This window comes from Notolepis coatsorum (assembly GCF_963971535.1).
Source record: "Notolepis coatsorum genome assembly, chromosome: 6".
Taxonomy (NCBI): Eukaryota; Metazoa; Chordata; class Actinopteri; order Aulopiformes; family Paralepididae; genus Notolepis; species Notolepis coatsorum.
Genome location: NC_140170.1, coordinates 181305043 through 181319925, shown reverse-complemented (window position 1 = coordinate 181319925; position 14883 = coordinate 181305043). Strand labels below are relative to the sequence as shown.

Here is a 14883-nt window from a genome sequence, read left to right as displayed (position 1 = left end):
GGTCAGTTTTGGATTTTTTTGAAATTTTGAAAAATATTAGCAAAAATTATGATTATGATTTTTAACATGTTTAATTTAGAAAATGTATGTTGTATAGTGGGTTATTAAACCCCCTAAGGGTGGATTGTCGTATATTTCTAAATGAAAACATGAATAAATGCAAGTGAAATGTACAAGGAAAATGATTAGAAAGACAAATGCTGATTGATAGAAGGGCCATTTAGAGTACACCATGTGAAGTTATTTCTGAGACCCTAGGCTTGAGAGGGTAGAGGCGGTTGACTCCCCAGAAACAGATGGCTGACCTTAAGACAATAAAACTGACCCCTACCCTAAGTAAGGACTTTCAAGTTACGACATGGCAGAGTGGTCAGGGGACAGAGTGAATCGGACTGTAAAAAGAGCCTCTCAGATAGATGAGTCAGCAGCACTCAAGTGAGGCCAAGTGTTCAAAATGCATCAAGGTTTAGCAAATCAGAAAACGGAAGAAACAATAAGAAATGCAGTTGTGGTGAAATGCTAATGCTAAATATAAAATAATGAACCCAATAGGCATATGGTTTGTTGTCTGGGCACTGTCTGAAAAAGTAGTCTGTTTCTTATCTAGACTATGTAAACATTTTAGTCACAAGCATGAGGATGTTACTCAGGGAAAAACTAATCCTCTCATCAAGTGAAGTGTCAGCAAGATTCAAACTGTGAAAACCGTTGTCACCAGACCCAAACGGTTGTGTCAGCCTAAATTGTGTAACATGTTGTCACCAGACCCGCAGACAAGTTCCTGCTGGAATATGGCCAAATAAGGAAAGCGTATGGACGTGAATAGGCAGGCAGGGACGCTCTCTCTCTCCCCCTCCCCCTCTCTCTCTCTCTCTCTCTCTCTCTCTTCCTCTGATAAAAAGGGCTGATGGCGACGGACAAGGACACACACACACCCGGTGACGGGAGCGAGGAGACAAGAGAGGATCTCTGGAGGGCCGAACCAAAGAGACACAGCGAGAAGGGACCTGGAGCATGGAGACACAGAGCCATTGACACCAGATGACAGAAAACGATCGCTTCGCAGCAGGAGAAGCCTACCACCAAAGGAGAGACGAAAAACGAGCGCTCTCTGCTGAGCACCGATACTCACGGAGTCCAGGTTGTCTTGACAACCAGACCAGCGAACCACTAAGAGAGGACTCTGTGTTGTCATGGGAAACCCGAGAGACAACAACACCACCACCGGAGAAACGGCTCTGATCGGCCCTAGCTGATCAGATCATGGACAAAACTGCCACATCAAAGAGACAATTAGATTGAACCAAAGAGACGATGTACTTGTTTTAATTCCTGAGCTGTGGTATTAATAAACACCGCAGTTGTATTTTGACCACGTTGTCCGTCTCCCCTCACTTGAACCGAACATCTGAAAATACCTAAAACAATGCAGAGGAAAGGGTGATATAGAAAACTATACGATCATTTAGATAGAGATGAATGAAGCCAGAAAGATACTTCACATTGCTGCATTATTTTTTAATGACTGCGATTTAGTCCAGAACTCCATTGCTGTCTTGTAATTCTGTTAGAATTCCATAGCTGTAGTTTGGGGCAATAACAATGGAGACAGAGTCATACTTATATACATAAGGTACTTCATATTGGCTAACTTCTAGTCAGTTAAATGAATAGTTAATCTCCTATACTCTAGAGTCTAGGATATGTTATCCATACTGTTCAAACTCTGAACTCTGTTTCCTACTGCCTTACACTGGAATCACCAACCACAAACTATATTCTACACATTTAACTCTTGTGTGATAGCCTGTACAATAATGCTGCATACACTGCATGTATAGTATATCTATCCACTTCTGTCTGAATACACCTGCATATCATCTTTTTATATACCTTTATATATATATCTTTACCTTGCACTGGTCAGTATGACTTACTACCATAGTGTCTTTATACCTGTAACACTGTACATACATCTGATCAGCACTAGTCATTTATATATATATACTCCAGTTTAATCCTATTGCACTTTATTGTTACATTTGTATATAGGTAAGGGTTATGGTACACACACACATAACTGACTAGAAGTTTGCCCAATTTGAAGTACTTCATGTATAAGAATGACTCACTTTCTCCATTGGTATTGCCCCAAACTACAGCTATGAAATTCTAACAGGACTACAAAACAGGAATGGAGTTCTGGACTAAATCAGTCATTCAAAAGAATGCAGCAATGCTGCCTGAAGCTGTTTTTCTAGATATACGGTTGATATTGAAACTAGCTGTAGTTTTTGTATAATTTTTTTGGAATTCCATATAGAATATTTATGTGGAGAAGAGTTTTGCTTCTACCATAATTGCCTTGTTTGGCTCCTTATATCCTGTTTATTTTTTTGGGGGGATGTATGTCCTGGTTCCACATGGAATTAAGAAACTATTTCAATAAGAAGTACTTTAAATTGAGGACTTTTAACAGAGTACTATTCTATTAGTGTATTGTACTTTTGCTCAATACTTTTCTCAGCACTGCCAAATAATAAACCAAAATATTGTCAATGTGTACACTTTCTTATAATTTCCTTTTTAACCACGCTGAGAGAAATGCATGTTCTATTAGCTTTACACACGTGCGCCACGCCCGACCAATCTTATCGTAGAAGCCACGCAGCACTATTTGCATCAACCTCCTATAAATAAGGCAGGAAACCAAAAGCGACCGTCACCATTCGATTCTGATAAGCCGTCGAACATGCCTGAACCAGCCAAGCCAGCGCCCAAGAAGGGCTCCAAGAAAGCCGTCACCAAAACCGCTGCCAAGGGAGGCAAGAAGCGCAGAAAGTCCAGGAAGGAGAGTTATGCCATCTACATTTACAAAGTCCTGAAGCAGGTTCATCCCGACACCGGCGTTTCCTCCAAGGCCATGGGGATCATGAACTCCTTCGTTAACGACATCTTCGAGCGCATCGCTGGAGAAGCCTCGCGCCTGGCTCTCTACAACAAGCGTCGCACCATCACCTCCAGGGAGATCCAGACCGCTGTGCGTCTGCTGCTGCCCGGTGAGCTGGCGAAGCACGCTGTGTCTGAGGGAACCAAGGCTGTGACCAAGTACACTAGCTCCAAGTAAACTACCCTGTTCACTGAAGATTAACCCAAAGGCTCTTTTAAGAGCCACCCACTCTGTCCTGAGAGAGTTATTCCTATTATTATCATGATTATCGCGCTCTTCATCAAAGTGGTTGTTGAGTGCCGGGTATTGCCAAATGTCCTACATTTGGTTTGCACAGGTTTATGTGTCTGTCGGGAGATGACATTTTATATATTTAATAATAAATTACTTACAACTGTAATCATAGTTTGGATGGCTATTAAGTTGCAAATTATATTTACTAGTCAAAATCCTGTGATTTTAGGTTGTTGACAAGCGCTAGATTGGATAGACTTCTAGCTTGTAAATCACGTTTATACTGTAAAATAATATATATCATGCCTTATTAGAACCCTGATCAATAATACATTATTGGTCTTTATAATACACATGGATACTGTTTAGTTTAGCATTTTCAAAGTGGAAATGCTATTCCAAAAATAATACATTCCAGGCTCATATATAATTATAATGAAACAGATTAACTACCCCATAGCCAAACACACGTCCTATGATTTCCAACAGACATGTGCAAATAATATTCATCATTTGATCATAATGAGCTCTGTATATTTCTGTACAATTTACAACCTTGTATGTTAAATACATTATTACAATAATAACGGTAACCTTTTATAACGTTATTGTTGACATCTGACATCATCAAACTCCAGCAATCAGAAGTCTAAAATCTGACTTCATAAGTAACCCTCAGCAATACTGATCTTCTCTGGTCCCTTCTCCCTCCATGTTTAGCAGGATACACAGCCTCCACATCTGGCTGAAAGGTTATTCTGCTCATCAGGCATCCCCTGTGGTTTGGACTTCAACACATTCACTGATACACCACACCATGCTCAATAGTTGCTTTTATGTTTCACAAGGTGCTCTGAATCTGCCCTTAATAACCATTAATAACATGGTATAGTACATTTTAAAACCATGATATCAATGTGTTGTGTAGTGTTGGGTCTTTATTCCTCTTTTACTTACTTTTTATTTTACTGCTTGAAGCACATTCTCAGGAGCTCGTAAAGAACCAAGCATTTCACTGTAATGTACATGCACTTTATACATGGCAAATAAAAGCAAACTTGAAACTTGAACTACTTGTACTAGGCACTGTGAATCTAAATGGGCTATTTCAGCACCATGGACAGTACCAGACCACACTGACCAACCATTTTGGAAACCGGGAAAGCATGCAGACCAACCAAAATGGACCCCAGACAAGAATCTGGGGCAAACTAATGGGATATATAAATTGAATAAGTGCAACCATGTGAACCCAGCTGCCACGAGGAACTCATGAACCAGACATGTCTTAGAATTTACACCCCTGTAAATGTCCTAACCCAACCCCCTCCAATGTACAGTAATTTACCTAGTATGGTTTTGTCAACATTCCAATGTACAGTTTTGCTTGTACAGTGCCCCCCCCCCCCCCCACAAAACCCCACCCAACCCCCTCCAATGTACAGTTTTTACGTCAATGTATATACTCCCTTTTCTGGACTCTTGCAAATCTGGTATGCCATAAATGTATAGATTATCTGTATGTCATATATGTCCTGATGAATTGAAAATGGGGGACCCTGATGTAAACAAGACGAAAGTATTTCTCTGCTCTGCATCCCCTTCCTTAACAATTGTGTGTATTGAGCTGTACTGTATTTGTACCCAATCTGCAATCTGTTAATAAAGTTTTCAATCAATCAATCAATCACGTGACACCAGTTCTATGGTCAAAAGTGTGTGAGAGGGGGGTTATTATGGGCTGCAGCTTTTGGCCACGCCCAGCATGATGCGCTCTCTCAGTCTTCTTTTACGTCCTCAGCTACTATTTATATTCAGAGGGCTTTGCCTTTGTTCGTCATTACTTCTTTTCATTTGTTTAGAACTCATCCCAGAAGAAAATGTCTGGTCGTGGAAAGGGAGGAAAGGGACTCGGAAAAGGAGGCGCCAAGCGTCACCGTAAAGTTCTCCGTGACAACATCCAGGGAATCACTAAACCCGCGATCCGTCGCCTGGCGCGCCGCGGTGGAGTGAAGCGCATCTCTGGTCTGATCTACGAGGAGACTCGTGGTGTGCTGAAGGTCTTCCTGGAGAACGTGATCCGTGATGCCGTCACCTACACCGAACACGCCAAGAGGAAGACCGTCACAGCCATGGATGTGGTCTATGCTCTGAAGAGACAGGGACGCACTCTGTACGGCTTCGGCGGCTAATCGTATATTCAATCCAAACTATCCCAAGACCCAAAGGCTCTTTTCAGAGCCACACACATCTTACTAGAATTGAGTCGATTTCATGTTGCTTCTCAGAATAAGATTAATCCTTAGCTGCTAGATATGTACGCCTCCTAGTCGATTAGGACAATGAACAATTCTATACGTATATATATTATGAAAATTGCATACAGATCATTAAAAATGTCTTAAGCCTGAGAAGAGAAGTAGTCTAGGTCCGTGTACGTTTTGATAGTTCGTTTTTCGTTTCAAAAGGAAAAACGAAAAAACGGAAATACGAGGTGTTTCCTATTTCCGTTTGAAACCAAAATCAAAAACGGGGAAAAACTGAAATACGTGCCTGTTTTTCGTATTTTGGTATCAGAATCAAATGAAAAAAAGGAGTCAATAATGGGCCGTGTACGTTTTGATAGTTCGTTTTTCGTTTTTGATGTGAAGAATGGAGAACGGAACCACGTGACAAGTACATTTTTCAATGTAAAAGCCATGCACGATCTAACGTTAACGAATATGTATAACGTTATGAATAAATACATAAATACATGCATACAGATCTATACCAGGGTAACGCTATGATACATACATTTTTTGTTTTGTGCATTTCATTTAGACATGATATTGTATGTGAAGTAATAGCCTAATAATATGGAAATAGCCTGTGTGGTCTGTATCCTAGTTCAGTGGAGTGGTCGGCAATAGGCGGCTCGCAGACCGAAATAGGTCCGCCAGCAATAATATCTGCCGATCAGATTATTTTGAGAATATGATTTGTGATGAAGACTCGCTTTATTGTATCGGAATCGGGAGACTTAGGTAAAGTTAGAAAGATATTCACAGATTCGAATTTCCGCGTCAATAATTCTTAAGCGAAATGTTTTTAAAACACAAAGGACACCTCTTTCCTATCGTAGTAAGGTAGACAATGAGCTACAACCTTACTTTCACCTAAACGAGGCGAGCCGGCCTCGGAGCTGTACATTTAATAACTAATAATAATAAATTGATCTATATGTGCAGTCGGCCTTGACGAGGCAAGTGCGCAGCCAGGGACCGTCTAAAAAGTGCAACACCGAAAAGAGGCACTGCAAAAAGATTGATTGATTGATTGATTGATTGATTGATTGATTGATTGAAAAGTTTATTAACAGATTGCAGAATGGGTACAGTACAGTACAGCTCAATACATACAATTGTTAAGGGGATGCAGACCAGAGAAAGACTTTCGTCTTGTTTACATCAGGGTCCCCCATTTTCAATTCATCATAACATATATGACATACATGACATACAGATAGACAGTACTGCTACATCTATACATTTATGACATATCAGATTTGCAAATACAGTACTGTTTGTGATACAAAAATTTCCAGAAAAAGAGTGTATATACATTTGGCGTAGAAACTGTACATTGGAGGAGGTTGGGTGGGTGGGGTGGGGTTGGGTGGGTGAGGGCTGTACATTGGAGGTGTGGGGGGGGGGGGGGTGGGGTTGGGTAGGGGACACACACACATTTTACACTGTACATTGGAATACTGACAAAGCCTTACTTGGTCATTTACTGTACAACTAGGTTAGGACATTTGTAGGGGCCAGTTTCGAATTGCAGTCTCACGTAGGTGTTTTTTGAGAGTGTTTTTGAAAGTGGGTAGTGATTCACATTCCTTTACAGCTTTAGGTAGGGCGTTCCACATTGATGTGGCATAATTGCGAAACGTGTTTAGTCCCTTGTTTGAGCCGAATCTGGGTTTTACATGATTTGTGGAGCTCCCTCTGGTGTTGTGATCGTGGTATTCACTGACCTTTGGGAAGTATTTTGACATGTACATGGGTACCTTGGTCGCGTAGTGTATCTTGTAGACCAGGCCCATTGCAAGTTGCTATACTCTGTCGTCTACTCTAAGCCAGTGTTTCTCAACTGGTGGGTCGCGACCCAAAAGTGGGTCGCGGGCCATTTTGAGTGGGTCGCGGATGTGATTTTTTTTTTTTTTTAATAACTTTTTTTTACCCACTACCTATCTTTGTGAAAGTGGCTTCTCAGCTCTGGTCCAGCTGAAGACAAAGCAGAGGAACAGATTGGACATTGAGCATGACCTCAGAGTTGCTTTGTCTACCATCACCCCAGACTTTGAGACTCTTGTCAGGAGCAAACATCCCCATTTATCCCATTAGTTCCCTGGGATGTTAAGCTAAGAAGTCTGCTAAGAAGGATATATTATTTATTATTATTATTATTTTATTTCATTGTGTTTTTAGCCCTAGTTGCACTTTTGTTGCAACCCCAGTTATCCCATTAGTTCCCCCAAACTTAGGTCTGTTATGTTAAGCTAAGAAATCTGCTAAGAAGCATATTATTTATTATTATTTTATTTCATTGCGTTTTTAACCCTAGTTGCACTTTTGTTGCACTTTGTGTTTATTTCATGTTTTTAACAGTGCATGAAATATTGTGTATTACTGCAAAAAAAATGAAATAAATCATAGTGGTTAAAAAATTTGGGTCGCGACTTAATGACTAAGGAAAATGTTGGGTCCCGAGGCTAGACCAGTTGAGAACCACTGCTCTAAGCCATCCTAGGTTGTCAAAGTGGGCAGGGGTGAGGTGGGTTCTAGGAGTCAGGTCAAGCAGTAGTCTGACCAGTTTGTTTTGAGATGTTTGTAATTTTGTTTTTAGTGCCTTTGAGGTGCTTTGGTACCATGAGGTGCAAGCATAGTCGTAGTACCCTTGAATGAGTGCTCCTGCTAGAGTCTTCAGGGTATTCTTGTTTACCAGAGAGGAGATCTGGTACAAGAATTGCATTCGTTGGTTGACTTTTTTTATTACATTGGATGCCATTTTGTCACAGGAAAGATTAGCCTCTAGGATGGAACCCAGGTAGGTAATTTCATCTTTCCTTGTGATAATATTGTCACCCACTGTAACCGAGAAGCCGTCGGTCTTGCTGAGTTTGTTATTTGAACCGAAGAGAATGGACTCTGTTTTGCCCATGTGTAATGATAGTTTGTTGTCGGCGAGCCATATGCAGATTTTGATGGTGAGCAATATCTTAAAACATATTTGTACATACATGACTTATTACTGTATAAGCATGTAAATATTCGCATGTAATTGGCTTTGCAGCAGAATGTATAAAGCATGTATAAAGTAGATGATAAAATGTCGTACACCAAAATGTGACGATGTGACTCCCAGCTGACGACATCCAGCTGTAACACGCAGCTGTAAAAAGATATAGGCCTGAGTTTAGCGTTATCTTGTTTTAAAATCACTTTTGTATGCATCAAAAATCACTTGTGTGTTAATAATATCACTTTTTATGCATCAAAAATCACTTGTGTGTTAATAATACTTATCCCGACCCTGGTCTGTATAGCAATGGAGAACAGGTGGACCGCATATTTGTACATACATAACTTATTACTGTATAAGCATGTAAATATTTGCATGTAATTGTACACTAGGCTTGTACCTGACTAAGATACAGTATATTGCAGAATGGGTACAGACTACAGTACAGTACGGCTCAATACACACAATAATAAGGGGATGCAGACCAGAGAGTTTACATCAGGGTCCCCCATTTTCAATTAATCAGGACATATATGACATACACAACATACAGATAGACAGTACTGCTACATCTAGACATTTATGACATACCAGATGTTCAAATTTGAGTACTGTTTGTGATACCAAAAGAGTCCAGAAAAGAGAGTATATATACATTTGACGTAGAAACTGTACATTGGAGGAGGTTGGGTGGGGGGGGGGGAATTGTACATTGGAGGTGGTTGGGTGGGTGGGGGGGGGGGGGGGGGGGGGAACTGTACAACTGTACAATCAAAACTGTAAATAAATACTGTAAATAAGTTTGAATGTTGATAACTGATAACATGTTGTTCAATGGTTTTTTTGTTCAACATATGCATACAGTATACATGGAGTGTATATAAATAAATCCATGGTTAAAAGCAACAGTTTTGTTCCCTGAATTCTGAGTTTATTTGATAGCGATATATTGGTGTATTGAAATACCTTACCCCAGAAATCTTACATAAAAATGTTATGATAGAGTATAAAAATATGCTCACCATATGCATACAGTATACATGGAGTGAGTAGTGAGGTCATATAAAATGATTCTGTAGTGGGAGCATTCTTTGATAGCGATACATATGTATTAACAATTAGATTAAAAACAACTACTCTGCTGAATTCTGCTGACAGCGCTCCTGTGCTTGCGCACGCATGCGCATAACCCACAATCGTTCACTACAATATTCTGCCACAAAAAAGTTATATAAAAAAAAAAAAAAAAAAAATCACATCCGCGACCCACTCAAAATGGCCCCGCGACCCACTTTTGGGTCGCGGCCCACCAGTTGAGAAACACTGGCTTAGAGTAGACGACAGCGTACAGCAACTTGCAATGGGCCTGGTCTACAAGATACACTACGCGACCAAGGTACCCATGTACATGTCAAAATACTTCCCAAAGGTCAGTGAATACCACGATCACAACACCAGAGGGAGCTCCACAAATCATGTAAAACCCAGATTCGGCTCAAACAAGGGACTAAACACGTTTCGCAATTATGCCACATCAATGTGGAACGCCCTACCCAAAGCTGTAAAGGAATGTGAATCACTACCCACTTTCAAAAACTCAAAAAACACCTACGTGAGACTGCAATTCGAAACTGGCCCCTACAAATGTCCTAACCTAGTTGTACAGTAAATGACCAAGTAAGGCTTTGTCAGTATTCCAATGTACAGTGTAAAATGTGTGTGTGTCCCCTACCCAACCCCCCCCACCTCCAATGTACAGCCCTCACCCACCCAACCCCACCCCACCCACCCAACCTCCTCCAATGTACAGTTTCTACGCCAAATGTATATACACTCTTTTTCTGGAAATTTTTGTATCACAAACAGTACTGTATTTGCAAATCTGATATGTCATAAATGTATAGATGTAGCAGTACTGTCTATCTGTATGTCATGTATGTCATATTTGTTATGATGAATTGAAAATGGGGGACCCTGATGTAAACAAGACGAAAGTCTTTCTGCATCCCCTTAACAATTGTATGTATTGAGCTGTACTGTACTGTACCCATTCTGCAATCTGTTAATAAACTTTTCAATCAATCAATCAATCAATCAATCAATCAATCAATCAATCAATCAATCAATCAATCAATCTTTTTGCAGTGCCTCTTTTCGGTGTTGCACTTTTTAGACGGTCCCTGGCTGCGCACTTGCCTCGTCAAGGCCGACTGCACATATAGATCAATTTATTATTATTAGTTATTAAATGTACAGCTCCGAGGCCGGCTCGCCTCGTTTAGGTGAAAGTAAGGTTGTAGCTCATTGTCTACCTTACTACGATAGGAAAGAGGTGTCCTTTGTGTTTTAAAAACATTTCGCTTAAGAATTATTGACGCGGAAATTCGAATCTGTGAATATCTTTCTAACTTTACCCAAGTCTCCCGATTCCGATACAATAAAGCGAGTCTTCATCACAAATCATATTCTCTGCGAGCCGCCTATTGCCGACCACTCCACTGAACTAGGATACAGACCACACAGGCTATTTCCATATTATTAGGCTATTACTTCACATAAAATATCATGTCTAAATGAAATGCACAAAACAAAAAATGTATGTATCATAACGTTACCCTGGTATAGATCTGTATGCATGTATTTATGTATTTATTCATAACGTTATACATATTCGTTAACGTTAGATCGTGCATGGCTTTTACATTGAAAAATGTACTTGTCACGTGGTTCCGTTCTCCATTCTTCACATCAAAAACGAAAAACGAACTATCAAAACGTACACGGCCCATTATTGACTCCTTTTTTTCATTTGATTCTGATACCAAAATACGAAAAACAGGCCCGTATTTCAGTTTTTCCCCGTTTTTTCGATTTTGGTTATAAAACGGAAATAGGAAACACCTCGTATTTCAGTTTTTTTTCGTTTTTTCGTTTTTCCTTTTGAAACGAAAAACGAACTATCAAAACGTACACGGACCCTGCTGCTGCCCGGTGAGCTGGCGAAGCACGCTGTGTCTGAGGGATTGATTGATTGATTGAAAACTTTATTAACAGATTGCAGAATGGGTACAATACAGTACAGCTCAATACACACAATTGTTAAGGGGATGCAGACCAGAGAAAGACTTTCGTCTTGTTTACACCAGGGTCCCCCATTTTCAATTCATCAGGACATATATGACATACATGACATACAGATAGTCAGTACTGCTACATCTATACATTTATGACATACCAGATTTGCAAATACAGTACTGTTTGTGATACAGAAGGAGTCAAGAAAAGGGAGTATATACATTTGACGTAGAAACTGTACATTGGAGGAGGTTGGGTGGGGGGGGTTGGGTACACTGGGATATTGACAACCATACTGGGTAATTTACATTGGAGGTGGGTGGGGGGGGGGGGGGGGGGGCACATTGTATAAACAAGCAAAACTGTACATTGAGGGGGGGGGGGGGGGGGACTCTGTACAAACAAACAAAATTGTACATTGGAACCAAGGCTGTGACCAAGTACACTAGCTCCAAGTAAACTACGCTGTTCACTGACTATTAACCCAAAGGCTCTTTTAAGAGCCACCCACTCTGTCCTGAGAGAGTTATTCCTATTATTATAATGATCGCGCTATTCATCAAAGTGGTTGAGTGCCCCGTATTGCCTTTAGTTTGAACAGTTATTATCATGGTAGGGGGTTCTGTCGGGAGATGAAGTTGTATGTTACTAATTGATTAATAAATTATAACTAACTACTAAATAACTAATCATAGTTTGGATGGCTATTAAGTTGCTAATTATATTTACTAGTCAAAATCCTGTGATTTTAGGTTGTTGACAAGTAGCTAGATTGGATAGACTAGCTTAGTACATCACATTTATACAGTCAATTAATATATCATCACCTGCCGTATTAGAACCCTGATCAATAATACATTATTGGACTTTATAATACACATCGATAATGTTGATTTTATCATTTTCAAAGTGGAAATGCTATTCCAAAAATAATACATTCCAGGCTAATTTAATTATTACAACAACAATAAGCTTTTATAACGTTATTGTTGACATCAAACTCCAGCAATCAGTCTAAAATATGACTTCATAAGTAACCCTCAGCAATACTGATCATCTCCGGTCCCCTCTCCCTCCATGTTTAGCAGGATACACAGCCTCCACATCTGGCTGAAAGGTTACTCTGCTCATCAGGCACCCCCTGTGGTTTGGACTTCAACAAATTCACTGATAAACCACACCATGCTCTCTCCACTCATAATGGTAATGCTTCAAATCTAGTCACAATTTCTCTAGATGTGTTTCTGTCATACAACATAAAATCACAGATTAGGGCCTAACTTTTCTGAACAGTATTTACTAATAAGGACACTTTTGATCAAACTGATCAGCAGCTCAATAGTTGCTTTTATGTTTCACAAGGTGCTCTGAATATGCCCTTACAAAAAAAATATTTTCTGTTTTACCATGGTACCAGTCATATAAATTATTTACCATGGTACAGCCATATAGTAAATGTAATGGAACCATTAATAACATGGTTATAACATGGTATAGTCAATTTTAAACCATGATATCAATGGTACATGGCATCATTTGTTATCATAGAAATGCCAGGATACATTTTTGTAAGAGATGTTTCAAAATGGAAATGGGGGACCCTGATGTAAACAAGACAAACGTCTTTCTCTGGTCTGCATCCCCTTAACAATTGTGTGTATTGAGCCGTACTGTATTGTACCCATTCTGCAATCTGTTAAATATTGATTGATTGATTGAACATTTTATTAACAGATTGCAGAATGGGTACAATACAGTACGGCTCAATACACACAATTCCCATTGAAATGCCTATCTCTTCCTCCCTTCTGAGATAATTGTTGAATATATATATGTAACGGGGAATGAATGAATGAATGAATGAATGAATGAATGAATGAATGAAAACTTTATTTAACAGATTGCAGAATGGGTACAATACAGTACGGCTCAATACATACAATTGTTAAGGGGATGCAGACCTGAGAAAGACGTTTGTCTTGTTTCCATCAGGGTCCCCCATTTTCAATTCATATAGACATTTATGACATACATAACATACATGACATTTATGGCATAGGGACATATAGGTATTTAGTACTGATACATTTGTGACATAGGCGGTATTCAAATATACAGTACTGTTACCCCTAAATCCTGACAGAGTATATACATATGATGGGGAGGGGACTGTGCATTAGGAGGGGGTGGGTGGGTGGGAGGGGAATATACATACGGCGGGGAGGGAATATATACATGCGGTGGGGAGGAGACTGTCTATTAGGAGGTGGTGGGGGTTTTGGGCATTTACGGTGGCCAGTTTCGAATTGCAGCCTCCCGTAGGTGCTCTTTAAGGGCGGTTTTGAATGTGGGCAGGGATTCACATTCCTTTACAGCTTTGGGTAGGGCGTTCCACATTGTTGTGGCATAATTGCGAAACGTGTTTAGTCCCTTGTTTGAGCCGAATCTGGGTTTAACATGATTTGTTGAGCTTCCTCTGGTGTAGTGGTTGTGGTATTCACTGACCTTTGGGAAGTATTTTGACATGTACATGGGCACCCCGGTCGTATAGTGTATCTTGTAGACCAGGCCCATTGCAAGTTGCTGTACTCTGTCGTCTACTCTAAGCCATCCTAGGTTGGCAAAGTGGGCAGGGGTGAGGTGGGTTCTGGGGTTCAGGTCAAGTAGTAGTCTGACCAGTTTGTTTTGTGATGTTTGTAATTTTGTTTTAAGCGCCTTTGAGGTGCTTTGGTACCATGAGGTGCACGCATAGTCATAGTACCCTTGAATGAGTGCTCCTGCCAGAGTCCTCAGGGTATTCTTGTTTACCAGAGAGGAGATCCGGTACAAGAATCTAGTTCGTTGGTTGACTTTTTTTATTACATTGGATGCCATTTTGTCACAGGAAAGATTTGCCTCTAGGATGGAACCCAGGTAGGTAATTTCGTCTTTCCTTGTGACAATATTGTCACCCACTGTAACTGAGAAGCCGTCGGTCTTGCTGAGTTTGTTATTTGAACCGAAGAGAATGGACTCTGTTTTGCCCATGTGTAATGATAGTTTGTTATCAGCGAGCCATATGCAGATTTTGCCTAGTTCCGTGCTGAGGGTTTTTTCAACCTGCAATTTGTTCTTGTCAGAGACCAGCAGGGCTGAGTCGTCCGCAAACAGGAACAAGTTGCAGTCACAGGCTGACGACATGTCATTTGCATAAATTAGGAAGAGTAGCGGTCCTAGTATGCTTCCTTGTGGAACACCACAGCTCACTGTGAGGGGGGGGGATAGAGTACCGTTTACCTCTACCATCTGTTCTCTCCCCTCCAGGTAGGATTGCATCCAGCTCACTGATAGGCTATCAAAAC

General features: G+C 40.4%; 3 protein-coding genes across 4 annotated transcripts in view; all 3 read left to right on the top strand.

The window, feature by feature from the left end:
- Positions 1-14883, top strand: part of LOC311230844 (uncharacterized protein) — a gene marked incomplete at both ends in the record, with an annotated part of 512928 nt that overhangs the window by 403704 nt on the left and 94341 nt on the right. The window lies entirely within an intron of this gene.
- LOC311230872 (histone H2B-like) lies at positions 2753-3969 on the top strand (the record flags this gene model as incomplete). Of its 2 annotated transcripts, XM_084317259.1 has the most annotated exons (2): positions 2753-3059; positions 3905-3969. In XM_084317259.1, 2 exons carry the CDS (start codon positions 2753-2755, stop codon positions 3931-3933), a joined length of 336 nt encoding a protein of 111 aa, XP_084173385.1. The 2 variants fall into 2 exon arrangements, with proteins under 2 accessions (XP_084173385.1, XP_084173384.1); XM_084317258.1 differs by lacking the exon at positions 3905-3969 and having other exon boundaries at positions 2753-3127.
- LOC311230892 (histone H4) lies at positions 5065-5376 on the top strand (the record flags this gene model as incomplete). The annotated part of the gene is made up of 1 exon (XM_084317281.1): positions 5065-5376. The coding sequence occupies one exon, from the start codon at positions 5065-5067 to the stop codon at positions 5374-5376; it is 312 nt and encodes a 103-aa protein (XP_084173407.1).